The sequence below is a fragment of the Cupressus sempervirens genome, chromosome 9 (genome assembly GCF_028749045.1).
Source record: "Cupressus sempervirens isolate cs-2001-9-10 chromosome 9, ASM2874904v1, whole genome shotgun sequence".
In the NCBI taxonomy this organism is placed as follows: Eukaryota; Viridiplantae; Streptophyta; class Pinopsida; order Cupressales; family Cupressaceae; genus Cupressus; species Cupressus sempervirens.
Genome location: NC_143126.1, coordinates 312,501,756 through 312,529,696, shown reverse-complemented (window position 1 = coordinate 312,529,696; position 27,941 = coordinate 312,501,756). Strand labels below are relative to the sequence as shown.

The following is a 27,941-nucleotide window of genomic DNA, read 5'->3' as shown; positions in this document are numbered from 1 at the left end:
TTCTTTTCTTCTAGGATCAATGGTGTAGCAGTATAATAGCATCACCATTTCAAATCATACTACATGATCCATCATCAGGATGTAGGAGATCAAAGGAGTTGCAAATCTGATATGGATTGTGGAAATCTGATTGAGTTAAAGAAGTATTCTTCTGAGCAGTTGCAATCTAGTCTTATTCAATGTCTCTTTTTCAATAAGCTTGTTACTTTTTTATAAGAGTTAACTTTTGGTCAGTAGCTTCTTGCCACCCTTGTTCCTATAAAGGGTAATCAAGACCAAAGGTTAGGGTCCAAATTTTGATGTTTTCAAGTTAGTGTTTTCTTGAAGTCTCTAGGTCCCTTTGTGTATTTTGATGTTCCATCTAATGATGTACTCAAAATACCAGAGTAGAAAGTTCTTTAATGAGAACTAGAGTACATCTTTACAAATTTTATTATTTCAAGCTTCTCATATATTGTACTTTAGATATAGCTTTTATTAATGAAAATTGCATAAACATCTTCTGATTTTGTCTCTCCTGATGCAAATCTTATGTATTTTGATGCAATGGGATCAAGTATTTGGTTATTTCATTGGATTGTTATGATGCATGTAACAGATTCATGCTTTAATTCAAAGAATTAATTAAAATGCTTGAACTTTGACTACAAATACATAAGATATTGTTTAAGGATTATGATAAGTAGGATAAATCAGAAGATAATAGACTTGTACTTTGTAATGCAATAGTGTAATAGGTCATAGAGCTATATTCTAAAATTTGTGGTAAAGTGTTGTGTGTTTGAAGTGATTCTATAATCTAATGGATAAGGCATTGGTCTAACTGGTTTTCTTTACTTTTAGCACCATCAACTTCACAAGAAATCTTCAAGTCATTATAGAATATCCTTTGCATTATCTTTGTATTGTGAAAAGTGAATAAGCAATCTCATACTCCATGACGAGTAGATGTTCATTGGGTAACTAGCTATTACCTAGTATCTCCTTGTTGTATTAAAGCCTTGACACGATATCTATTGTGAATGACCTTGTACTACTAACTATTGTAGGGATTTGAAGAAAGGTCACAGGTATACCCACCTTGGTGTTGCAGAGCCAGAAGTGTAGAAGGGATTACAAAGAGCGCCTTGTCAGCTACTCCAAGTCCACTTGGGTTTTGATCATAGAAGTAGCTACTTCTTAGGTATTTAGGTGGCTAGCTTGGTAGCATATCTTATGTGTAAACCTTGTCAAATCAGGAACCAACAAGTGTGATTTCCTTGGGCAGGAGTCTATGAAGGATGTGTCTTATTTTCCCTTTCTTGAAGGCAATTGTTTTTTTGTTGATATCTTGCCTAAACAATCATATGTATTTCATCCATGGTAGTCCCAAAAGTTAGATCACATCACTAACTCCAAGATATGGAATTGAGCCAAGTAAGTGTAACCTGCAAGTTGCGATTTGAGGGGGAGAGTAATTGTGTTGCAAAACATGATTGCTCCATTTGCCAATTTAATTTAAATGTTGTCACATAGGAGTTTTGGTATGTTGCATTTTTGGATCCAATCCTAATCGATAAAGTTGTGAGTAGAACCGTTATCCAAAAGTACTTGTATATTTCTTTCATCAATTTGTTCCTGAATTTGAAAGGTGTTCGATATAGGTCCCTCTAGGTTGGCTAGCATGCCTTCGTTTGGTTCCTTGGTAGGTTTTTCTTCGGAATCAATATCACTACTCAAATTTTATTCGTCTTCATTCGCTCTTACCTCAATGTAATGAATTTGTCCCTTCCGATTGCATCAGTGTCCTAGAACCCAGCGTTCCTTGCAAGTGAAACATAGTTTCTTCCTTAAGAGCTCCTAACCAGTTTCAAAATCTAATCTGGGTCTAGGGATTGTTTCCTTGTTGAAAAGGAATGGAATTTTCCTTAGCTACTAAAGGTTCTTTATGGAGCGGATTTCTCTTAGTGGATCCGAAATCCATATCCCTTGCCTTCTCGTGGCCTCTAATAAGTAAAGGGGCTTTAATGCCTTGACCTAACCTCTTAAGGGCACCTCCAATCTGTCTATGAAGAGTACAGTCGACCTTTTCTCGGAGATATCTATTACTAGGACATATTCTTTTTAATTCAATGATATAGTCTTCTCTATGCCCTCGATGTTTGACCTTGAGTCAATTCTTCTAAATGCAGTTTGGGAAACTTACTATCAAACCTTTCGATAAGCCTTTCGGTGAATTCAAGATAGGAAGTGATCTTGGAATGTCTCATCGTTATCATTCCATGGTGCCACCATTCATGTGTCACTCCATCTAGATCAAGGATGCATATTTTATCTCCTCCTCTACAGCCATAGAATTTAGTTGTAAATAAGTGTCGAGTTGTCGCAACCACACTCTTGCAGACATCTTTGCACTCCCATCATAATATAGTATACTCGTCTTCCCCACCCTCCTCTTTAATTCTAAAAAAAATTCCTTGCTCCCTATTCACGACATATATTTCATCCTTAATTCAAGATATTCCATAAAGGAAATCTCGTTTTGTAGATCACCCACCTCCCAATCCTATCTAATTTGGTCTTGAATCTAAGCAAAAGATGGTTCTCCTCCCATTTGTTATTTTGGGGGTCTGAAATTGGGTAGCCTTGGTCTTGAAATTTTTCTTTTGAGTATTTTATTCTATGATTGCTCAACCTATCTAGCATAGTTTCTATGTGAATCAGTGACGACCGATTTAGAACATCAATTAGCTGCATCAACTTGCTCTGCAATTCCCTTTGTTCATGTATCACATGATCTACATTGTTTCCCATGTTTCCTTCTTCTCCCACGCCTATTTCTCTTTGTCCTTTCTTCCTTCTGCCATATGTTATTAAGGTCTTTCTCATTCACCTTGGGTTTAGATACATGGCTCTGACACCAATTGCGATATCCTCTTTTCTAATTATATGGGCACTATGTGAAGTTACCAAAATCCTTCCTCAGACCATTTTATACAATGTGATGGAAATACAGATATATGAACTGCTTATAATTATAAATGCAATAACAAAGAAATGGAATACAATGATAATGAACTATATATTACTAGTTATTCCAAATACTATAATAATGGAATCTGAATGCAATAATGAATAGTAGGTATGACAAATAGTTCAAATGCAATGATGGTGCAATAACAATTTGATAATACGAATGCAATAATAATGAATTAATCCAGAATGTACATATGACTGATTATTCCAAATGCACTGATGAATCCTCTCAATATGGGTGATGGATAGTTCCAAGAAATGCTACTTATATATGATGAATGTTTCTGATCTTACAATGTATTAGATGCACAATATCTTGTAGAGTGGTCTCTAATATTCAAAAGTATTATATGTTGGAAGTTACAAGATAAATAATCTCAACAAAGATATGTCATCTCCGATATTCAAGATTGTATATGCAACCTTCTCCATGGCACAAGTCATCTCAGAAATACTTATTGATACATACTCTTCTATATACAATGATGATGTTTGCACAAGTGGTTGCAATTGCAACCTTTCTATGCTCTATACACGAGTGATTCCACAAAGGGAAATATAAGTAATAATATTAAATCTTCTTTGCTGCTTTGGAGAGTCAATCAGCTAATATAAATAAGTGCTAAAGATTCACAATAAAAAGACGCCAATATTCATAACCAGTAATTATTATTTACCAATAGTAATTAGTTCTGATTATTATGAGTAATCAAATGTGACTAGTCATAATAATCATGAGTAATTAGTGAATGCGAGCCCAGTAAGACAGTTGCTTGCATTGTATAATTGCTCTTTCAAACTGGAAAACCATCAGTTGTATAATACACTAGCCCAAACGATCATCAATAAGGAAGTGCATAGTCTAAGTTCATGAGTTGGAAGTGAATGCCTGACCATGGAAACAACAATCTTCATGATGCTCATTCTCATAGTTATAATATGCAAAGATGTATATACAAATATGATGCTTAATGCAAAATGCCAGGATGCTTAATGAGGGTGCATCTATGTATGGTAGGATGTTCCTTGTATGTGTCAATGTGCATGGAATATTATATCATAGATGATTGTATTCATGTGATAATGATGCATATGATGGAATATCAAGCAAGTATGGGTTTGGATATGCAGATTGTGTTTGTACATTATGACGGAGACCTACTAAACACACTTAACTATTATGCAAAGTGCAGGGACTGTATGATAATGTACAAGACAAGGTGTGTTTTACTTCTCCTTGCCCGTATGTACATGGTTGTTGCATTGATTAGAATAACAAGATACCAAACCCAATATAGATTTCCCTCCATGGTGAATTGGATTTTTGTCCATTTCACAAATTCTTCAAGGGTTTTCATCCTCAGAAAATGCTTGGCAAGAGTTTCTTTGTGAAAGAAATCTGCAAATGGAACTCAGAATAATGAAATGATGCCTCCTCATGATACTTGTTATCACCAGAATTTGCACTCTCAAGATAAGCACCTAAATACTTGGAAATTCTGGTGAAACATGGGAAACAATCACGAGTTTGTGGGTAAACTATGCAGGTGACTGAACCTCCGGATTCTAGGCCGGTTCCTATATGATACTATGATATTTCACTTATGCTATGAAATTATGAGAAAAAGGGGAGAAGAAAGCATATAAAAAAAAAACTATTTAAACTAGAAAGGTGATACACCAAAGACAATAATGAAGGATTTTGATGTTTAACAACACAATGAAACGACATGTAGTTGAAAATACTACTCTGATGAAAAATTTCTGCATAAGTGTTTCAGAAGAAGGCTATAATGATTAACATCAAAAAGGTATGGACCATAATCAATATAATTTCATTAAAATGCGCAACTTATGACCTATGCATAAAGGTTTTACTGACACATATAGGTGCGAAAATGAGACATAAACTTTAAAGGCTCTTGATAGAACACAGAAAATTAACATCAAATCACCAGTATTGCACGCGAAAATGAGTCCCAAAGTAGATCCAGTCAATTGTATTATGCTTCAAAGGTCAAAAAACATCAACTTTAGAGATACATTTCAGAAAAAAGAGTATACAAAGGACAGTAAAAGTCACAAATAGTCTATTTCCCCTTCAGAACTCTCCCTTTACATCACAGTTTTAGAAAACTAAATAGCAAATTCCTGGTCGAAATCAGGAAAAAAGGCTATAAAAAGGGAGTCAAAACTTATCAGAAGATGACTCACTACTTTAAAAAATGAACTAAGTCATAACAAAACCTATGACTCACCTTTAACTGCCCTTAAAAAACTCAAAACGTCAACACATGGCTTCAAAATGCTAGGACAAAGTCAAAATTCGACCCACAGTCCTAAAATGACTCAAAAAGCCTCAAGTATGACTTTAAATGATGTTGCTAAGTCTTTGAAAAAATAACCTCTAAGACTTAGTCTAAAAGACACATGTCACACTGACTTATTAATCATAAGACTAACTCAAAATCCCCTTTTCTCTCCTAAATCCGAAAATGGATTTATTTGAATTAAATTTGCTTAATTTAATAACAATTAATTGATTTATAATACTATCAATTGATTGTTATTAATTACATTTCATCTGCAAATTTTTTACAAATTCCACCTATTGATAAAAGTTAAATAATATAATAATATATTTAAAGTAATACATTATTATACTATTTAAATGTTAAAAAAGGCTTATGTAAATTCTAAATATCAAAAAAAATGATATTGATATATCTTCCTGCGGATTTGAAAAGGAAAACAAAAAAAATTAAATGTGAAGGCATTAACCTAAAACGAAATCTCCTCATTCTTCATTCGAAAGCTCTAAAGGGAGACTCGGCAGCCAATAAGGGGATTTTGAAACCCTAGAAAAAATGCCATGAAAAAAATCTCTTTGCCACCATTGCTAGGTCAAACTCGCTATTATGGTACTTGGAAAACGCTTTGCTGTGTGAAGCCACCATATTTGAAGTTGTTCTTGGTGATTTTTTTTCCTACTATTTGATCATTTCAAGCCGATTTTTTTCAGGTAAACTTTCATTCCGATTTAGCATGTTCTTCTTTATAAGAGAAACAATTGTTCTTCTTGCCCCTTTTGTGCTAAAATGGAAATACGTCTTTTTCAGTGCATGAGTATTGTAAATAAAATGTGGGCGTTTTCAAGAGGGTTTGCTGTTATGATTTTCTCCTCTTTTGCTGAGTATTTACTTTCATTTTGAAGGGCATGTTTTCCTGTGTTTCCTTGTTGGAAAACTGTCGCACTTGACCATATATTGCAGGTATGCGTTTTTAGAAGCAAAAGAAAAACATTTTGCTCCCTAGTACTGGAAGCACGTTTTTATGAGCATATGAAACGATCTGTTGCTTTGATTTCATCATTTGAAACGATTTTTTGCTGCTGTTATGATAAGAGTTTTGCTCTAACTGGTTGTTATCACCTCTACATGGAAAATATGCACCCATTAATACTGCTGTAACAAAATTCTGGGCATATTTGATCAGCGACTTGCTCAGGCACCATTTATCATGCTCATTGTAGAACATTTTCAGTTGTAGTTTGATTCACAATTTGGTTCCGATGGTTTTCCTGAGGAAATAAAAAAAATCTGAACTGGTTATATCACAAAGATACTAATTCTCTCCAAACCTTTTATCATGCTTTCAGATTCTTTAACTTTTATCAATAAAGTTTTTTTAATTTCTCTACTTCTGGAAGAGCCTTTGTCTGCATCTCAGAAAAGAAAATGAGATTGATGTCATGAATATCATTATATCTGCATTGTCAGTTATAACTGGTGCATTAGTCATGAACGTGCTTGCTAATTTCATGCAGAACTGTAGTTGCTCCTTCTATTTGAAGTATTGCATATTCCTCTTGTTAAATGCTTCTTCTTTTCATGCTGAAAATAGGATGCATGTTTACTTCTTTTATGAAATTGATCTGCCATCACCAGCTGATTTCATATTTTAGGATCTCTTATGACTCCATGTTATGATCATATATTCTGTTGTCACCAGAATTTGCACTTAGATATCTTCCATTCTGGGCAATAGGATTCATCTGCCTAATCCTGAAGCATGATCTCCTCGCTGTACTTGTTTCCAATTTTATATGTTATCTTTCTCTTGATTTTCTGTTTTAGCACTCTTTTCTTTTCCTGATGTTTAGAATAATATCTTATGAGGTTCGAGCACGGGCTCGTGACACTCACAAAATACTTCTCTGTGATTTGCATCTGAAAGTTTAGAATACACTTGTTATTTTTTGTATGTATTCAAAAATAAGAGGAGTATGACATGTGCCAAAAATGTGGCTGTAGATAACTAGTCATTGCTTGGATCGTAAAGATCTAACACCATCTTCTTGCAGGGGAACGAGGAAACAGGAGCTTACCAGATCGAGAGCTGGACTATGGGCAACAATGCAACAACGGAAACCTAACCAGTCAAAGTCTGAAAGGCAATGACTGGTTATCTCTGACCTTCTTCCACATGTTTTATTTTTCTTATTCTTTAGTATATATGAAAGATAGCAACTGTATTCACGACTTGTGTGAAATAATTTGCCTTCAGCATTTCATTATTTTGTAAAATATCAATTGTATATTCAATAAATGAATGATACAAGGACATTTATATTCTTTTAAATATCAGATGAAATGTGCTTTTAGCAGAATAAAATTTTATGTCTGAATTTTAACATGTGTTAAAATTAAGTAACAATACTTTATTGACTTCAAACCCTAATTGGACCTTCTAAGGTTTCCAATTTATCTAATTAAGTTTATTTTTTATTCATGTTTTAAATGGCCCCCTTTCTAAAACAACATCATCTTCCTTGGACATGGGGTCCTTTTATTACTTTAATGATTTATTATAAAGTGAGTATTAATCACTTATATTTTATTAAATATTGAGGTCCTTAGGTTTTATTCATACCCCATCGTAAGGGCATCCCAAACTGAAAACCGATAATATGCACATGCCATCCTGGTGATGTCTAAATATGGCAAGAAAATTGGCAATCTCCTAAAAATTAGGGATCCTCCCTAAGAAATAGGAAATGCAACTAAAGCCTCCAAAATGATCCTTGAGATCTCCTGATGTGTTTTGGTCAACTCCCAATCAATCCCTAAAATAGGAACCCCTCCTAAAAAAATAGAAAACTATATCAAATTGTTCAAAACAACTCATAAAGCTCCCTGCTAAGCTCCACAACCCCTAGTTGGATCCCCTGACCACTCTACTAACCAATGAGAACCCCTAATTATAGGCCAGCCTCCAATATAGTCTGAAGACTGATCTGCCTAAGGAAGGGATAATCAAACCACTATCAGTTGGTTTTCAATATTTCTAGATTTAGAAATATAATTATATTTTACATAGCTCCTGCACCTGCGGATATGTACTATTAGACTATAGACATGTAGACGCAAAGTTTTAGATTAAATTTATTTCTTATGAACTCATCACATGTTTTCCCTTTCCTTCCTAAGGCTAGATGGCACAAGATAGTCAGTTTTGTCACTTTATTACATGCACAAGAAGCATTATTAGTAATGAGGAGTACCTAGAGCACCTAAATACTCCCGCTGGACATGTGGATACAAAATTTGAGTTTAGTTTTGCTCCTTATGATCTTATTGGCAAGCCTCCTAGTGCCTTCTTTCATCAAGGTGTTTGGACACCCTTCCTACCAGTGATCCCTATCTCTTCATGGAGTCTCCATTTTCAAAGATTTCAGCTTCTATAGAAATATTCACAGGTGCAATATCAAACGTGAGCTTAAAACTGCTAGCTATTCCCTAATGCAAAGTTATGACCATTTCCCTACTGTTGCATAGATTTTTTGCCACTAACCTAATGCCTAGTTTCAGCAGCAATATTCTTTCAAGCTGAAAATTCTTTTCCAAAAGTCTTGTATTTGTTTGAAAGGCAACTAAGTGCAGATCAGCCTAAACACATTTTAGATCCAAACTCAACTTGGTGCATACAACATTGCATCTTCAGGAAAATTCTACAAAGTCATAATATTTTCCATGGTACACTAGGAAGCATATTTTCACTCCTAGTGTTCATTTTAGAAACACTAATGGTAGTTTTTTCTCTGTTTTTGGACATGATGGATCTATTTGTTGAGTATTTTTATTAATTAATTATATTTTATAGGCCACAATACTAGGCAATCTGTTTTCAGGTTTACAGATGGCTTGCAACATATGGGACTCCACGTACTCCCAGTATGCAGAAGGCACTTAACTATGCTTCATATATGAGGTGTATAACCCTACTCCCTATAGGATTGAAACTCATGACCTCACTTTCAAGAGTATAAGTTGACCTTGTGACTCAAGCCACTCTCTATAAGGCATAGAAAAATTATTTTCCCTTCAATTAATAGAAAAACAGCAATCTACGATACCAAGCAATCTATTTTTGGGTCTACAGATGACTTGCAGTATAAATGACTTGTTGTGTGGTTTTCACACCATCGCCCCATTGCTAATGGCAACCACCTCTTTTTTCTTAAGTGGGTAGGGGTAATTGTCCTAAGTGGTTTTTGCTAGCAACATTTTCAAGTCTCCATGTCCGTGGGAGTTTGAGCAATTTTGGCTCGCTAGGAAGCAAAATTTTGTCTCAAGTTTGTGCAGGCACTTTGGTGTCCCTTTGAGGAATTTTCATAGCCTGAGTCCAAGTGGAGAGTGGAATTTTAGTCTGGGAGAGAAGGGTTTGCATGCTTAGGAATTAGGGAGAAGTTTGTAAAGAAGCCCTTTGGTGGGTATTTCGTAACTTTGGAATTTTCCCTTCGGTGGAAACTTCGAAATTTTCCCTTTAGTGGAAACTTCGAAATTTTCCCTTTAGTGGAAATTTCGCAACTTCAAAATTTTCCCTCTGGTGGAAATTTCGCAACTTCAAAATTTTCCCTTCGGTGGAAATTTCACATCTTCCAAAATTTTCCCATATCGAGTCTCCCAAGTTTTACCATCCTCTAAGGCATTAGAAGATTGATTTATGGCATGAGGGCAGCACCATGAACAAGAATAGAGCAAGGAATCGCCAAGGAACATTCAAATGAGGAACTTTTAAGAACATTGTATCTAGTGGAAATTTTGCATCTTTGGAAAATTCTCTCCTCTAAGGATTTTCCCTTCAATGGAAATTTCACATCTTTGGAAATTTCCACAGCCAACTTTCATCCTTTGTTAATTGCCAAAACCATCCTACCTCTCCTTTAAAAAAAGAAAAAAAATGAGGGGAGAGAGAGAGTGGCGAAAATTAGAAATAAAAAATAAAAATAATAATAAGTGGTTTTGGATTGTGATGATAATAAAATTTGCCTCAACTTTGCAAAACGTTGGTTCTAAACTAGGATGGATGATGTCTATTATTGATGTGATTTTACTTTCAGATTTTTTCCCGCAAGCTTAATGCTTTTCTCCTTTGTTTTGAAAGGTGAATTCAAGAAGGAGAAGGGCCGAACTGAAATTCGTTCTTACAAAATCATAGTCATTGGTGCGCATAACCTCCATTGTCACACCAACAGAAATTGGCAAGGTGAATTCAAGGAGGAGCTAGAGAGCAAGGTGATGATCGAGGCCTCAAAACTTCAAGTGGATACTACAAGGAGATGGCTCAATTCGGAGGACTCAAGTAAGAAGGAAGGATTATAGTTCAAGCTATCAATCCGCAAACTCAAGTCGGAATCAAGAAGAAATTCAAGAAAGCATAGGGGATCCAGCTACATGAGGACATATTCAACGAGAATCAAAAGAGATCAAGTTCACAGGTTCACAAAGATGCAAGTGATTCAAGTTGATTCCATGAGGAAATTTCAAAGGATGAAGAAAAATAACAAATGTTGGGGATACTCTACAAGTCAAGACTCCAAGCGCAAGATAAGGATGATGAGGTGGCAATTGTTTGCCTCCTCCAATTCAAAAAATTTCAGTTTCAAGCATAGTCAATCAAATCATGCCAAGTGTTCCATTTTCCCATTGGTTGGGAAAATCATTGTAATTTTCTTATTGGCCCATGAATTGGTGCCTTCATGTGACTGGTTGTAAATTTGGTAACCCTAATTAGGGTTTGTAGGAAGAAATCTCGTCCCTTGATCTTGAATCGATCTTGGCCCTTCGTTGTAATGGAACTACTTTAAAAGGCCAAGGCCTTCTCATTTGTAATGAGAATTAGTTTAGAAACTAGAGGTGAACAAGTTCAGAAATTAGAGGAGATTAGCTTAGAGATTGGAGGTTGTAGAGAGCTAGGAGGTTAGAGTAGGATAGCCAAAGGGAAGACTTGATCAAATTGTTGCTATAATACTTGTCAAAGTAATTGATAATTCATTGTTGGTTCTTCATGGTGGATTACTTAACATTGCTTTGTAGTATTGCACGGTTTCCTTAATCTTTCACTTGGTGTAGATTTATTTTCATGTTGAATTAGTTTAGTTGAATGGAAGTTGTTGTGGATGTTTACTTTTGACTGGAACAAATCTGGGCCACTAGCCTCTTGTTGATGGTAAGGGTGCCTTGTGTGGTAAGCCGATGAAAACACTTAACTTCAATTGATGTTCAATCTTTGGTTTGCATCCTGATGATGGGATTGGAGAGAGGATATTGATGTGGAAATCATTCGTGTATTCCTTATAAGCTTGCACTAGGTGGGTGGAGGGGCCGGTGAGATTAAATCTAGTAGAGTCCAAGTCAACCATGATTCCTTGCATTCATGGTAGAATTAGAAGTAAAAATAAGGTTAGAAGTTGAAGTTGGAGTTGAAGTGGAAAAGTTGAACTATATTTTCATCACACATTGTGAATCTAACTATTTAGAGGTGCAAGAGTTGATATCCATTGAATGAATAGCGTAAGTCACTTATGATAACCAGCATATCACATGATAAAACTGAGTGAAGTCCACGATTAAGAAGGAACCATGAAGACGATCTTGTTTTGCAAGCTTATCATGATAGATGACTTAATATCAAGAGAGGATTGAGTGTTCAGAATTTCTCTTTGAAACATTAAGTATTTGATTCTGCATGTTGTAGTGGAACAACACTCACATCAACAAGACTCCACGTACTCCCAGTATGCAGGAGGCACCTAACTGTGCTTCACATATGAGGTGTATAACCCTAACCCTGCAAGATTAGAACTTGTGACCTGACTTTCAAGTGTATAAGTTGACCTTGTTACTCAAGCCACCCTCTATAACGCATAGAAACATTGTTTTCCCTTCAATTAATAGAAAAACAGCAGTCTACATTATGTTACCGTCTTGCTCATCGCAAGTCAGACTAAGTCTGTTATTATTATAGAAGAATATAGCGATTGAAAGCTAATATATATAATTTCTCTTGATAGGTTTTGCATTGCCTATATGTGTTTCGCAGGGTTCAGCAGACACTTAATCTGTGTATTGCACTTTCTAATTTCATATGATTTCTTATTTCTTTTGAGCGAAAAAAGAAGATGCCTCAGAACAAACTATAAGGTGACCACAGCAACTCATGTCATGAAAGTGATGCAAATGGTAACACCTATGAAAGAGAAACAACCAAACAAGAACTGGTAAAAAATAGTTTGAAAAGATGACACAAAGCTAAAAGCAATGCAAGCTAAAAGCTACAGCACGAAAGGACACAATGTAAGAGAATATATAGAAATGATTGCTAGGAAGACAAAATCTCTCTCCTTCTTTCCCTCTATCTGTCTCTAAGGGTTGTCTACAGTTAATCTTGCTCTCTCTAAGGGCTGTTAATTAATTAATCTTGCTTATCTACAAATACATCAAGTTTTTTGTTCCCTGTGATTCAAATAAGAGGAAGAAAACAAAGTACATACTTGCCAGCATCTATCAGAATATTAGTTCTGCCTGCAGGAGCAGCATAACGGATCAGAATACTTGTATTTAATCTTCTATTTTTGTTCCCAGGTCGTGCTGCTTCTTGGCAAACCTGTCATCACTTCATGATAAGCATCTAGTTACTATAAAAATAGAGAATTTTCCCTAGAATGGAATTTCTTAAAATTCACCCAGTAAGATTTAATGCCATAAACTAGTGCAACACTCAAAAGGAAGACAATCCACAAATTTTCAGAATGCTTGAACCAATACACATAAACCCATTATGACCTTCGCAGCTATTCAGCTAACAATTGCTAAAATATTTTCCTTAGAATATTTCTGAAATGAGAAATTTGGGAGGATTACTATACAACCTGTTTTTTTACTTTTGGAAGTGCTTTCTGCAATGTTTTTTCCTTCTGATTCTCAATAATATATAATACAAATCACCAAGCTAAGAGATCTATATCTATATTCCTATAAAATTGATTGATAAAAGACAGTGATTTACTAGAGGCAACTTCATACCTGGCATTTTTTTACAGGGCTTGTAAGGCAGCTCACTCGAGGAATGCCTTCACTGGTGCCAGTTCCCATAAATATAAGATCAGATCCTATTACTTTTGCAGGCATGTTTGTAGCATGTTCAACCCCAGGCACCATTCCAACAATTGCTGCATTATCTGTTACAAATGCCAGCACGTTATACTGTTGGGATGAATTTATATAGGAATGCACTTACAAACAAATTTATACATGCATGCGGATGTAGGTTGATACTGATTAGAAACATTCAAATGTATAAGAGAATGGCTGTATTACATTAAAATGTAGTCACTAAAAGGTTTGGGTAAAAGGATGAGGATGTAGTTCTGGTATTATAAGGAGACTCATCTCCCCCCCTCAAAGACACACTTTTTGCATCTCCACAGATGTCGAAAAAGGTTGGAGACTTCATAGAGACTCAAAGACTCCGAATCCAAAAAAGTGAAGTCTCCCCAAAGTCTCCTAATTAAAACAAAATTAAAATATAATATTAAATAATGATATGTATTTTGGCCCTTATTGTAATGTTTTTTGATGCAAAACCAATGGCAATTTAAATGATTTAATCATTGAAGTCATTTTAAATTTTAAAAAAATACAAACATTTTTCATTTTTATTCCACAATTCCAGAATCCAAGCCAACCAGAGATCATTAAAAATATTTTAGTTTAATAACTTAAAGGACATTACATATATTTTATTTTATAAAACATCATTCTTTATTTTTATTTTTATTCCCAACCCTACCAGAGACAACAGACATTTGTGGAAATTTGTTGCAATTTGTTGAAACTGATATTTGTGGATCACAACCTTGTGGAGTAGATGACAGTATCATCATCATGCTAGATACTAGCTAGATTTCTGATTTTTGTTTATAGTTCTAGGTTTTTTGTTTGTATATCAACGGTTTAGCATCAAACTATATATTTTTTAATTTAAAATTTGAATATGTAATGATAATCTCAACAAATATTAATCTAATGTGAAGATGATCATATGCAATATTCAGAAATTAGATATCACTATGAGATATGTAATGTAAGTTATGAACTATTTGACTCTATATTAATGTGACATTACTATTAGTATTCACTTTAGTCTTTTAGTTTTACAGTTTTACTATTTTGTATTTAGTATTAGACTCTTTCAACTACTAAAATAATTGTTGTCTCCAACTACCCTGGTCTCCTATTTTTGAAAAATAACCATATCGGTACCAGTACCAATACCAAAGAGCTCCAAGTCTCCCAATAACCTTGTGTAGTTCTCATCCCAATGGTGTAGTTTCCAAGTCTGGTTAATACAGAGACATTGTAGAGTGTGACAACTCCAGGACAGCCCCTGTGACACCAGCTTGAAAGGAAAGCCCAGAAGGATATTGGAGATTCCACGGTGCATGGAATGTGGCTGGACATCTCATTGACTGAAGAGGCAGGCACAAGTGAAGGCAATAAGCGTAGCCAAGGAAAGTCCTCTCGGCATGCCAAGGTCAGTTTAGGACGACTGGACCATTCCAAATTTCATGAGGGAAGAGGCGGCACAATGGTTTAAGAACGAAGCACAGGTAGTTGGTAGAGGTGGACAATGTCTTCGCCTTGGGCATATAAAATGTCTTTTTGTTGTGGGTGGGGATGCTGTTGTCTTTTGGATGGGGTGTTAATGAACTTTTTTTTGTTGTTTATCATCTATATATGTATGTGGGGTAGGGAAGATAGTTTGTAATGCTTTTGGCCAACTTATGTAAATGGCATATCCGATGTAATTCCTCTTCTTAAGATCCATGAAAAATCAAAATGTTACCTATCAAAAAAAAAAATAACAGAATGTCATGTGAGCTCGTAGTTAGATGATTGTCAATTTCTATTTATATGCAAATCAAGAAAATAATTAGCTCGTATTTCAACTGTTTTAACTATATCTCTAATCATATGGTTAAGAATAAGATCTAGTTTCTTTATTTGAGAATCATTTAGTTTCTGAATTTTTAGTATGTTACATCAGTGCACATAGTAACAGCTAAGGTATTGTTGCTATGTACCTCAAACAATGATTCAACTGGTAAGGTGGAAGTTATTGTTTTGACAATCTCTTCACACACTTCTGCTTCCAATGTAACTGCATGTCCATCCAAAGCACAATCTTGGGCTCATTGCCCACCAGTGAAAAATTCTATTTCTTTTCCAAGGTCTGATTTGCAAAAATCAGACTTGTTGTGACATGAATCTGCAACATACAATTCATTTCTAACACTCAAATCTTAAGTGTCAACACTAGGGAACTCCATACACCCATCTTCCATACATGGAATGGCTACCACCTGATGAGTAGGTTCAACAGTATGACTGTTGTCATAAAGATCAGAACTGTTATCGGTGCTGATAACAACTTTTTAAGCATTGTTCATGTTCACTTCCTCCTCAAATTTTACCTTCATATCACAAGGCAACATTTTCTTATCACTACATGAACCAACTCTTCTTGCAAATAGATCACAAGCTATCCTATGATATTGTCTCTTTACCGAACCAATCTTTTTATTTAGCACTGGATGAAAGTCCATTAAGTGATAGAAAGATAATTCTTTCTTAACATATTGGGGGAGAGTATAATTCTTTCTTAACATATTGGGGGAGAGTATTAGTATTATATTCCTCAAACATGCTAAGTACTTCGTCTCTTTCATTTTCCATGACTGAGAAACCACAAGAGTGCTAGTCACTCAAATATCATCAGTGAATTCTATGAAATTTTAATTTCCATGACCGAAAAACTACAAGAGTGCTGGTAACTCAAATATCATCAGTGAATTCTGTGAAATTTTAATTTCCAACCCCAATCATGACTGAAAAACTACAAGAGTGCTGGTCACTCAAATATAATCAGTGAATTCTATGAAATTTTAATTTCCAACCCCAACTAGATGGTAAGAAACACCTCTGATATCACTTTGATAAGCCATGTAGGCTCAACCTCTGTCCAACTTGTAACTATCTGATATTTTTCATTGGTTTTCCACTTTTCTGTATTTTTTGGAATTTTTTGCTTTTTGGGGATTTCTGAAAATAAAGAACAATTCATGAAACCAAATCTATATATAAGCCAATTCCTGGAAAAGATTATTTTATCTATTCAATTGATGATGAGAATGCATACATTTGTATTTATTGATATTAAAAATGAAATTTGTAGCTAATTAAGAACCTAGAATCTACACACGACCCCCAGAATATGCCAGTGTCAAAGTCAATGGCTTCTTTGATACTCCACCCAATGGTAAGTAAAGATCAATCTGATATAAATAATTATTAATCTTCCATTGGTGATAGTTTTGACCATTGAGCTTATCAACCTTAAGCTTAACTTATTTTGCTGTTGCTCCCACTTGAATCTGAAAACTCCTCCTAAAATGACCATAATACACAGTTCTGATACCAATTGTTAAGATTTTAAAGAAAACCATAGCAAAACAATATTGAATAAATGTCGAATAAGAGGCAAAAAATAAGCAAAAACCACAGAGATTAAAATGTGGTTCTCCCAATGTGCACTACAGCCACCAAAGAAATAGTCGTCCACTTCTTTCTATTATCCAACAAAGAGCAAATTACCATATGATATCTTTCACATTACAGAGCCACTTATTTACAGGCCTTCAAGGTGGTTTACAAAGGTCAATTTACATGCCAAAACAATAGCCAACTCCTTTATCAAATAATAGGCAATTTTTGCTTCAAATGTGATTATTAGAAATTTAGAACTTCTCCCAAAGTTTTAACTAGACCATGGAAAAGGAAGATGTAAAATGTTGTAATATTCAAATTATGAATTATGCCAAATCATGATAATGTTCAAAGGCAAAGATCATTAACTCATAATAGTTGTCAACTAACTATTATATTAAGATTCCACATGAGGATGTGATTTTGTACTCAAACTCAAATTGATAGAAAACACTTGTGTACTCATTCATGAACCTATTGGATACATCTTGACTATGAATTTTGCAAAGAAAATGTGTTTCTAATGAGATTTAAGCAATTGTTTAGGTTGTCAAATTTTTGTCAAATCATATACTTTGGGCATATTGAGATTTTATCAAAGTCCAAGTTTTTTAACTACGGTGTAGCCACTGATGGCATGTTGAGTCAAGAAGGCAAGCCAATTTCCTACTTTAGTGAAAACTTGAACAATGCCAAGAATAGGTATGTCACTAATGAGAGAGAATTTTAAACCATAGTTCAAACATTAAATTGAAGACAGATGAGGCACTATGTGATTTTTGCCCCAAAAATCAAAATGGCAATAAATTAGGTTTAGGGTTACATTTTACCAGGTAAAATATCTCCTCAAATAGTGCAATCGTGGATTTGAATCCTAAAATCATAACATAAGAAACATGTACACATGCATAGTATATATAATTGTTACTAGGGTTAGTTTGTAGCACATGAGATTCATAAAACGTATATAGCATCATTGAAAATACATTAGAAAAGAAGCACAATAGGTCCACCTTAAGCTATCCCATAGTAAGTCAAAGAGCAAAACTTTACCCCTCTTGGCCCCAATGGTAGGCAACATGGACATTCGCCCGAGATCCCTACCTAGTGAGGTGCATGTATTTGCTTTCTCTATCCATGCTTTATCTCCTAAGCTTTAGTAACCTTCATTATGGAGTTGCATGAAGGTTTCCATGGAGGTTCCTTGATTATCCTATCTAAGCGCAAGAGCAAAACTTTGGCCCTCTTGGCCCCAGCGGCAAGCAACATGAACATCCATCTGGGGTCCAAGAGCAAAACTTTAGCCCTCTTGGCCCCAGTGGTAGGCAACATGGACATTTGCCCGAGATCCCTACCTAGTGAGGTGCATGTATTTGCTTCCTCTATCCATGCTTTATCTTGTAAGCTTTACTAACCTTCATTATAGAGTTGCAGGAAGGTTTCCATGGATGTTCCTTGATTATCCTATCTAAGCCCAAGAGCAGAACTTTGGCCCTCTTGGCCCCAGTAGCAAGCAACATGAACATCCATCTAGGGTCCCTACCTAGATGGCAATCCTCATAGTTCCTCTTTCCCTTACAGCTTCTTAAATATATACTGATGGAACATCACAAACAGATTATTGATACATGCATCTATATCAATTGTCAATAAACATATATATTGACAATAATGCTTAGGACATGCTAAAATCACAAGAGCCATTATTAAGATCATTGAGAGTCATGTTAGTGAGAATCTGATCCTGAATATGTGTCTTTTGTTTACACACTTGAGATTTTGATTATTGTTCCTTGTTTGCTGAATTCTGTTCTTTTGTTCGATGATCCTTACTCCTCTTTGATCCTAAGATATATATTTCTAATTTAGTCTTTATTTGTATCTCCCTTCCTTTGATGCTGCTTCATATGTTTTCAGATAACCATAGGTATTATCATCATTTGTATCTTTCCTCCTTTCCGGTTTTATCTAATATATTCCCTCCAATGCTTGAAATGATTCTCCTTTAAACTTCATTGGTGGAAGGGTCACCACCTCCCATAAGGATTGAGTCACCATTTTTCATTGTTTTTTTTTTAAAGCAATATACTATTCCCCAAATTGATCTTTTCCTAAATGTCCTTCACAAATGAGACCCTTTTATATCTTCCAAAATGAAGGAGAGACAGACCCCTTCACCATACCCGGACATTTGCAACGGTCACAACCTTTCAAAATTACCACCCTTTAAGAGAGTAGAAATCCTTCACAACCTTTTCCTTTTGAAGGAGTCACTTCCTTATTCTTTCTTCTTCATTAAATGTTTCTGGATTAACACCTTTAAATTGTGTCTTCTCTTTATACTTCTCCTTTAAGTCTACATATATTTTCCTTATCAGCATATGCATATTTCCTCTTTTACATCTGCATATGCTCTTCTTAAAATTCTGCTATAAACTCTTCTTACAATCATGCCTTTGACCTTTCTTTGATGATCTTCCCTTTTATCCTCCCATTTCCAGATCTGCAAATGTAAGTATGATATAAATTCTTATTCCTCCCCTCAAATGCATTCAACAACTTCTTAATATATTTTTGAAAGACTGGTGTGTCTTCTACTTTCTTAATTGTCCCTTAACCAATCTTATCTGTTGTTCTTTATTTCTAATTCGGTTTTATTTCTGAATTGTTTTCCAATCCCAACCTTATTATTACCAATTTTATTTTCCAATTTCCCTTGCTGCCTACTCATCCCCTTTCAAATGAACTCTTCTCACTTTTATAACTTATGTTGAGGGCTCACAACACTTCATTGCATGCCTCTTGACCTTTCATTAAACTTAATTACTTTGTATTTATATTTTATTATTATTTATGTTTTTTTTTTTTTTAAATTATTCTTATTTATTTTCTATTTAATTTTATTAATTATTATCTATTATTAAGTCATATTTTAGAAAGGGAGCATTACACACTACTTATTGCATAGGGTATACATATTGTTGACTAACAATTGAGCATTGAATGATATCAACTCTCAAGCCAAGTTATTGCATAAGATAAGATAAGATAAATTTATTAATGTCCAACAAGAGACCACGAAGAGGCTCTAAGGGATTGCAAGCAGACAATATAAGGCCAGACAGCAATAGAAACACCAAACAGTGCCTTGGAAAAGAGAAAAACAAAGCAAAGCCCCAACAAAAGAATGGAAGTAGAACCCAACAACAAGCTAACTGCTCCTCGTCGTTGAGAAGAAGTCCAAAACCAAAGGATATGGCTTGGAGCGAGAGGAGGCCCTAGGTCATCTCAAAGAACCGCTAGAAGTGGAGGGTTGTTGTTGTATGCAACCCCTATGAGGTCTCACGGACCTAGTGTGTCTGGAAGTAGGGATACCAAGCGACCACTTGGTACCCCGAGCTAGAGAGACTAACATGAGGGAGGTGATAAGTCGGTCCATGGTTTATCCCAAAGGGAACTAAGGCTGCAAGGTGTGGTCCCAAAGCCTCATGGCCTCCTAGAGATAAAGTACAAGAGACCGTCGATCAGTGTACCCGAAGAAGGATGGGAGAGACCGACATCCTCTGAATATGCAGTCAAACCTCCAACTTCATAGTAGATGGGGCAACGTAAAATAAAGTGTCTTTGTCTCATCCTCCCCCATGTCACAAAGTTGGCAGATCCAATCCTCTCTATGGATCTGGTGGTCTATCTAGATATGAAGTCGATGAGAGCCCACACTGAAAGGGCCCAAGGAGATGTGGAGTGTGTGTGTCCAATCTTGGGCAAGCTATGTATGAGGCACAACGACCCCATCCTATATATCAATAAAGTGCTCTACATAGAAGGCCATCCACAGACAGAGCCCTCCCCCAGGGGTTAATCCATGTCGTAAGAATGTACTACTAGTAGATGTCCATCCTGACATGCCTATTCAACTCCTATCAAGAAGGGAGGAGATAAGAGGGGGCATCCAAAGAGTACTGAAAAGGCAAAAGAAGGTCAATCTCGATCCCCACCAAACTCAATAGAGCAGAGGCCTAGGCATACCAACAATGGACCCAGGCCCGACTAGTAGAGTCAGCATCCACAATTGCCTTCAAGGAGCGATAGGCTAGATAAGAATATTTGTGACACCCCTCAACCGAATCCACGAAGCACTAATGACGATGGAGGAACCAAACTAGGTCAAAGAGCATAAGCATATGCCAAACGAATCCCCTTATTATGCAATTGCAGTACAGAATATGAGAGGCAAAACTGTGCTGGCTGATGCTTTACATCACCTACTTGTCACAATGACTGACAAACAAAATAGTTGGAATTCAAGAAATGATGGGAGAATATACAGCGGATCCCTTCTTCAGCAAAATTATTACTGGTCTCAACAAACCTGTTGTTACAAGCAATGAATTTTTGGACAGTTACGTATTGGTGTATGAATTTCAGTTTAAAAAACTCCAACTTTAAATTCCAACAAGGTCCAAAAGAGAAACACTGATTAGGGAAATGAATTCAAATGGCTCGGGGAACAGTTTGCAAGGGACAAAATAAACAGCTTGGTAAATGAGAAGATTTTTTGGCCACAATTAAGAAAATATGTAAAAAAGTTTGATTCTACATGTAGAATTTGCGAAGTTTTGAAAGATGTTTATACGTGTAGAGTTTGAGAGATTTCTAAAGGTGGGCATCAGAACAAAGTTTTGTAAAAACTCTTATCAATTATTAAGGGATTATGGCTTGACATCTCCATGGATTTTGTTTTGGGGTTGTTCAGTACTCAAAGAGGTAATGCCTCTATTTTTGTTCTCGTAGATGGATTCTCTAAGATGGTTTAACTCCTTTCATGTAAAAAGACTACTGGTGCAAATAAGAATGTTGGTTTGTTTTTTGTAGAGATTGTCTGCTTGCATCAACTGCCCTAGACTATCAGTAGTGACTGGGATACAAGTTTCTAAGTCACTTTTGGAGAAATTTATAGAGAAACCCTGAGACTAAATTGCAATAACCCTAAGACTGGTGGGCAAATGAAGTTGGTGAATTGCATTAATTTGCTTCATTGTCTATATGGTGCAATGTTACCCAGTGATGCATGATGCTCCTGCATCCGAAGATTTGCATGTTGGTTTTCTTGTCCCTATTGAGGTGGAAGCTTGTGGTGAAGATGAAGATGGTGGTATATCATTCTTTTGGCATCAAAGTGTGGGACACACTTTTCTATCTACCAAGGGAGTCTGATGCAGGAGCATCTTGCATGGGAAAATTAAATTATTAGAAAAAAAAAAAGAAAGAGAAAATTTTTAAAATTAAAAAAAAAATTGTGGAGGAGAGAGAAAGTGACAAAAATAGAATGATAATAATAAAAAAATAAAATAGGAAAAAAGGAGAAAAGAGGAATTTCTATTTTCAAGGTGCATAGGTGGCATAAAAAGAAAAATAAGAAAAATAGTTGTCATTCCATTAATCGAGGTGTGTAGGAGGAAATTCTAGAAGGTTTTGGATAAATCATGTATTTAATATTTGTTGGGTGCTTAGTTGTATTTGGGTGGGAATTTAATATTTATTTAAAAGTAGTTGTATTTACCTTTTATCCCACATCGATTGTGTTTGTAATGTCTTGGGTTAGAAGTCCCTATTTAAGAAAGGCCTATTATCATTTGTAATCAAGTTGGAGAAATAGAAGCTCTTCAAGTGAAGCTCTTCAAGTAGAAGCTCTTTGTATGTAATCTCTTGTAATGGATTTCAAGTATTAATGGATACTTTATGAAGCATTTTTGTCATCTCTCTATCTCCATATTGTTGCAGTTTTGGTTGTGAGTGGGTACGGGTGGTGTAGCCCGTCATCACCCAGATATAATTTCCACCCTAAATGCACCCTTTCAGAAATGGAAACAGTTTCAGGGACGGAGGGAAGGCTGGGAATGTTTCCAAGTTGTCCCCGATGAAGAAAAAAAAAAATTGGAAATTGTCCCAGAAACTTGGGAACAGTCAACGGAAGTTTTGAAAACCTTTGACCATGCTCGGAATGGCAGGGGACGGTTCCGGGGACTGCTGGCCATTTCCAGCAGCAAGAGGCAAAAAGTAACATAATTTTATTTTAAAAAATAATCTTGTGTGGGCTCCACACCTAAAAGCAACCCTAAATATTAGAATATGTTATTACTAATATCAAATCTTGAGCATATGATTGAAAATTCAATTTATGTATTCCTTGCAAGTTGCGTATAGAATGCCCCAAGTGAACAAAGCTATGCTCGAGTGAATAATCATTTGCTCTTGCTGCTGTTGGAATGTGCACAGAGTTATTTGTGAATTCTGGAAGTCTTTGGTAAAAATCTGCAGATTGAGTGTGGAAATCAGAGCAGTATTTAGTACATTCTGAGACCAGCTCTTAGAGGCAGCAACATACTATCATTGTTTTCATTTTGACTTAAACTTTGAGACTTTGAATCTTCTGATATTATATGATGCATTGATGCAATGATTGTTGAATCTTCATATCTGATATGATACTTAAATCTTTAACTTCTCATTTTATTGAAACTTGCAGCCTTGATTCATTTGATGATATCCTATGATCTTATTCTATGATGAATCAATTTGATTCATCATGCTATGATCTATCATAATTCAATGAGTGATCACTGATTTCAGAATTATAAATGTTATTATGTTGTTGTGATGAAAGTTACAATATTATATAATTCATGAACATATTTGAAATTTCAGCTCCAGGAAAAACAAACATCCTGGAAACCTGTTTCCCTGTCCCCCAATCCCAGAAACTTGGGGTAACATAAAAAATGGTGAGAATCTGAAGCAGTGGGATTTGGTTTTACCACACTGGGATTTGGTTGTGGCACATGCTTAGTTTTCTTGGGAATTAGGTCTACTAGTTCGTCTCCATTCCAATTTGTTTTTGGAAGCAATCCTGAGGGGTTGTTAATCTCATTGATCTCCCTGAAGGAAAATAGGTTAACCAAGATGTGGTGGACTTCGGGAGGCATATTTAGGGTGTGTAGCAACAGGCACCAACTTTAACTAACCAATGAACAATTTAAAAAGTGAGATGTATTATTAGTGTTAATGACTGTGCTGAGAAGTCCAGATATTTCTTTTATTGTTCAAAAGTTTTCCATACTGTGTGTTGATTTTCTGTATCTGTTTTGATCATGAATATAGGGAACAGTGCCATATCTCTTTTTGGTAAGACCTGAACATGAATTTCTTGATCTTCCACATTTAATTTGTGCATAATTGTTTTACTATCTACATTCAATTTAGAGTCTTGAGCATGAATCGCAGGAAGAGAGTTTTTGGAGTTGATTTGCAGGTGCAGAGCATTTGTTTTTGGAGGCTGAATTGCAGGAGATAAGACTTATCTGTATCGCTTTTACTTAGTGGGCCTTGAGGCCATTCTTTGGTTTACCTCTCTAAAAAACAATAGAGAAGTTACAATGAATCTTGCAAATAATAGTTACAAAGAATAATGATGGACTTATAGAGCTTTACAATGTCAAGGATAGTTACAGGAGTAACGAGGAAGCTAGAAGAATTTTAGGTGTCGTGGCAGGCAAAATATTAATAAGTTAGTTACAGAGTATCTAAGTGTTGTAGGAAATTAAAAATAGCGTAAACATAACAAGGGAGTCAAAAACACCTATTATCCCATGTGCAAAAGCAATCCGTTGTAAGAAGACTTCGGACCTAGTACAGCATTTTATGGAGGTCTCAAAATGGTTGGGTGAATAGTTGGAGAGGACTACTAATGGCCAAGGGCCTCCTTACTGTTGCTCCCTTTGGGCCTGAGTTGGCAAACCATTCCTTCTCTCAAAAGTTCCATTTGTTCTTGTGTACTAATGTAGTTAGATTATAATAAATTCTCCTAGAGTTCTCTTTTTAGAAACTTGTGTCGATTCTCTTTTCTGCCCAAATACTGTGTTTGTTTTCCTCATATAAGTCTTAAATAACAGATTTTCTGATTACGATTAAAATTTGAAAAAACAGATTTTCAGACTAAGTTTTGGTCAAAGAGAAGACAACAGGAGTCTTAGCTAGTCAGTTCAGCAAAGACGTGAAAGTTTTCGAATGTATATCAGGTTTTATTGTTCAGATTTAAGGATTTTTCAAGTTTAAATTGTCATTTTCTGAAAAACGGCATATTTCCAGGCGACTCATAGATTTAATCCATATCCAATTGGTTTAATGGTAAACCTGAAATTTGGGTTCGTCAGTGTTTCCGTAACAGAGGTCGTTCAAGCTGAATTATAACTCCTAAATGATTGAAGGGAAGATATCTCACTTCCCAAAAGAAAATTCGAGCTCCCAGAGCTCCCCAGAGAAATAATAAAGCGTGTCCTTTGAAGCACTAGCAAGATTCCGTCGAGCTTTCGTGGACAGATAACGGTGGTAAGATACAAATGCATATTCGTCTTAAGAAGTGTCAATCCCTATGTTTAGGCATCCACGAGGTGTGTTTACTTCGAGAATTAATATTTCTTACTAGTATATTTAAGCCGAGAGCACTTTCATCATCTGGCCATAGCGTTGACCAATACATATAATTCAAGACTCGGATGCATTGAGAACATCATTTAATCTTGTATTAAAAGGAGCTCTCCCCACACGGACTGGGGCATGTGCTCGGACCGAATTAAAGAAAAATAGAAAACTGAATATGAAAACATCGAGAAGATTGCTGTTCTTCATCCTTGCAAAATTACAAAATAGACTCAAGTCTGTGTACAACATGTCAAGCTAGGAATTTGGAAGAAAGATTTTGCTCCCAATGACTCTGTTTCCCCTTGGCCAATGTAGATTGAAATCGGTTCCCTTACAAGACGAATCTACCTATTATAATTGCCTCCACTAGACTGCAATACATTTGGCGCTAGCCTATATCAATCATAGCAGCAATACTAGAACTGTAGTGTTTAATTGTTTGCAGGCCTATAGTTGACTGGTAAGCAGGGAATAGGTGCTGACTGAGAAGCCACCCAGGACACAATCTCATTTCCCAGAGTCTCACTGACGAATCTTTTATGTTGCATAGATTGTTGCCTCGAATGGAACTCTGGTTATTATTTATAGTAAATAATGGAATAAGAATCAAGCTTAAGTCCAGAGAACGAGTGCCAAAATGACCACCCAATCACAGAGTTGACGAACACAAAGCAGGATAAATTTTAAGGTCGCCCAATCAATTATTAAAATGTTGAAGAGAAGTGTGAAAAATGTTAGTCACCTGATTGTGAATGGAGCTGCGCGAGAAGGCTACGATGTCCTGTCCTGCTCTTGTTGATAGTACAGATTCCCTTTGCATAACAACCTCTGCCTCTGACGTGATTACATAGCCTCAAAGGGGACCAAATATTGAGCAGGGTGTTTCGTTTGACATGGATAAATTGTCTCCCAAGTAGCATTGTGGGTGCATTCGAAGGTAGTGTAGAGAGAACAGTAAGAGGCAGAGGAGAATGATAACAACACATGGTTGGTCAACTATAGTTCAGATTTTCACCCCTCAGCTACATCTGGGGGCACACGGCTCCCAACTGTGATTTCAAACCGGAGCCTAAACCAATCTCATTTCAGGCGTACTATTGAAAGCTGAAGAGTTCAGTGGGTCGGTATTAAACACCACCTGCATAAATTATTAGGTCCAGAGAAAAAAATCGACAATGACAAGGGAACAAAAAATAATATTATATATTGTGGAAGGAAGAATTTTTTTTAAGCATTCGTGAGGTTAAAAGATGGTATTGGAATTGTATTCAGTTATTTCTGGTTTTCCTAAGTACTGATTTTTTTTAATTTAATTTATAATAAGGAAGCAAAGCGTCTAGTTGTCCATGGTAGATTTGAATTAGAGTTTTGCTTATTGTCTATGGTGTTACATACTATTTTAGTAGAAGTACATATGTGAATGATAAATATCGATGTTAAGAAGTTGGTATGTCTGATTTGTTAAATTTAGGATGTTATAAGAATTTAGTTGTTTGAATTGAATTAGAGGTTAATTTTTATCATAAAAGTTCAAAGAAGACGCATTAAAGGAAGACAAGCCAACCTCTTGTAAAGGGAAGTAGGACACACCAACTTGTAAGTTGTAACCCCTTGATCAACATTTCTATAAAGAAGCGCGAAAAGTTTTTGTCAGTGGAATAAATCGCTTGTGCCAATTCAACAATTCAATCAAGGAATTCTAATGACAAAGTTCCACGATTTCTTGCCAAAAATGGCATGGCTTTCGACATCTAGTAGATCCACATGTGGGTGTGATTACTTTGGATTTTTTGTGATAAAACAGACTCATAGTAACAACCACAAGCGAATATACAAATTCCATTCACAAATTGCAGAAGAAAATGCAAAGATTCACACACACAATAAATATTTCAAACACCACTAATATGCTAAACTCTTTCGGAAAGATTAATGGCCAGAAACATATCTTTAGAAATAGATCAAAGGATGCTACCCAAAATGCATATTGAAGAATAGAAAAGGGCAAACAAGAAGATTACCTTGTAAAATATTTTCGCACTTACAAAGCAACAAAGCACAATGAGAAAGGTTGCATCCACTCCATGACCCTTAAAGAAGCACAATAAATGATTTAAAGGTACTCCTCAGCAGAATTCATAATGACCATTGAGTGCTGACAAGTGACAGGTGACCACTGAAACTTGTCAGGGCAAAACATCCTACAAAACAAAACATTATGTGACATAAGACCAAATGTGTCTCACCTTGATTTTTCACAAAAAGTCTAGTCAATTCCCAACAAAACAAATTAATACTCAATATAAGGGTGATTCTCCTTAGATTTTGTTTACCAACGATGTCCATGCCAATAAAAAGTTATAAGACAAATTACAAAAGTTATTTTCAAAAAAACAATTAATATTTTGCTCAAGATTGTTGGTTTTTAATTCTTGGGAAATTGAATTACTACATGTCATTATCTATGAAGATTTGGGATCTCTTTCAATCCTGGTCCACTTTATGCTCTACATCATTATTCTCATGTCTTTGGAGATGCATTCTTGCTCTAGTCAT

The 27,941-nt window shown here is 35.5% G+C and overlaps 1 protein-coding gene across 2 annotated transcripts in view; it reads right to left on the bottom strand.

Annotated features, from left to right (window-relative positions):
- Window positions 1-26,562, bottom strand: part of LOC149538637 (Metallo-hydrolase/oxidoreductase superfamily protein) — a 183,390-nt gene extending 156,828 nt beyond the window's left edge. The window contains exons 1-3 of one of the 2 annotated variants that reach the window (XR_016356080.1): window positions 26,128-26,559; window positions 13,383-13,537; window positions 12,851-12,963 (exon numbers count right to left, since the gene is read on the bottom strand). Coding sequence is in view for 1 of the 2 variants with exons in the window: in XM_089799947.1 (XP_089656073.1) it covers window positions 12,851-12,963; window positions 13,383-13,537; window positions 26,128-26,371 (512 nt within the window). In the remaining variant the exon portion in view is untranslated. Of the gene's footprint in view, window positions 1-12,850; window positions 12,964-13,382; window positions 13,538-26,127 lie in introns of both variants that reach the window. The other variant, XM_089799947.1, reaches the window with a different exon arrangement.
- Between the last annotated feature and the right edge of the window lie 1,379 nt (window positions 26,563-27,941).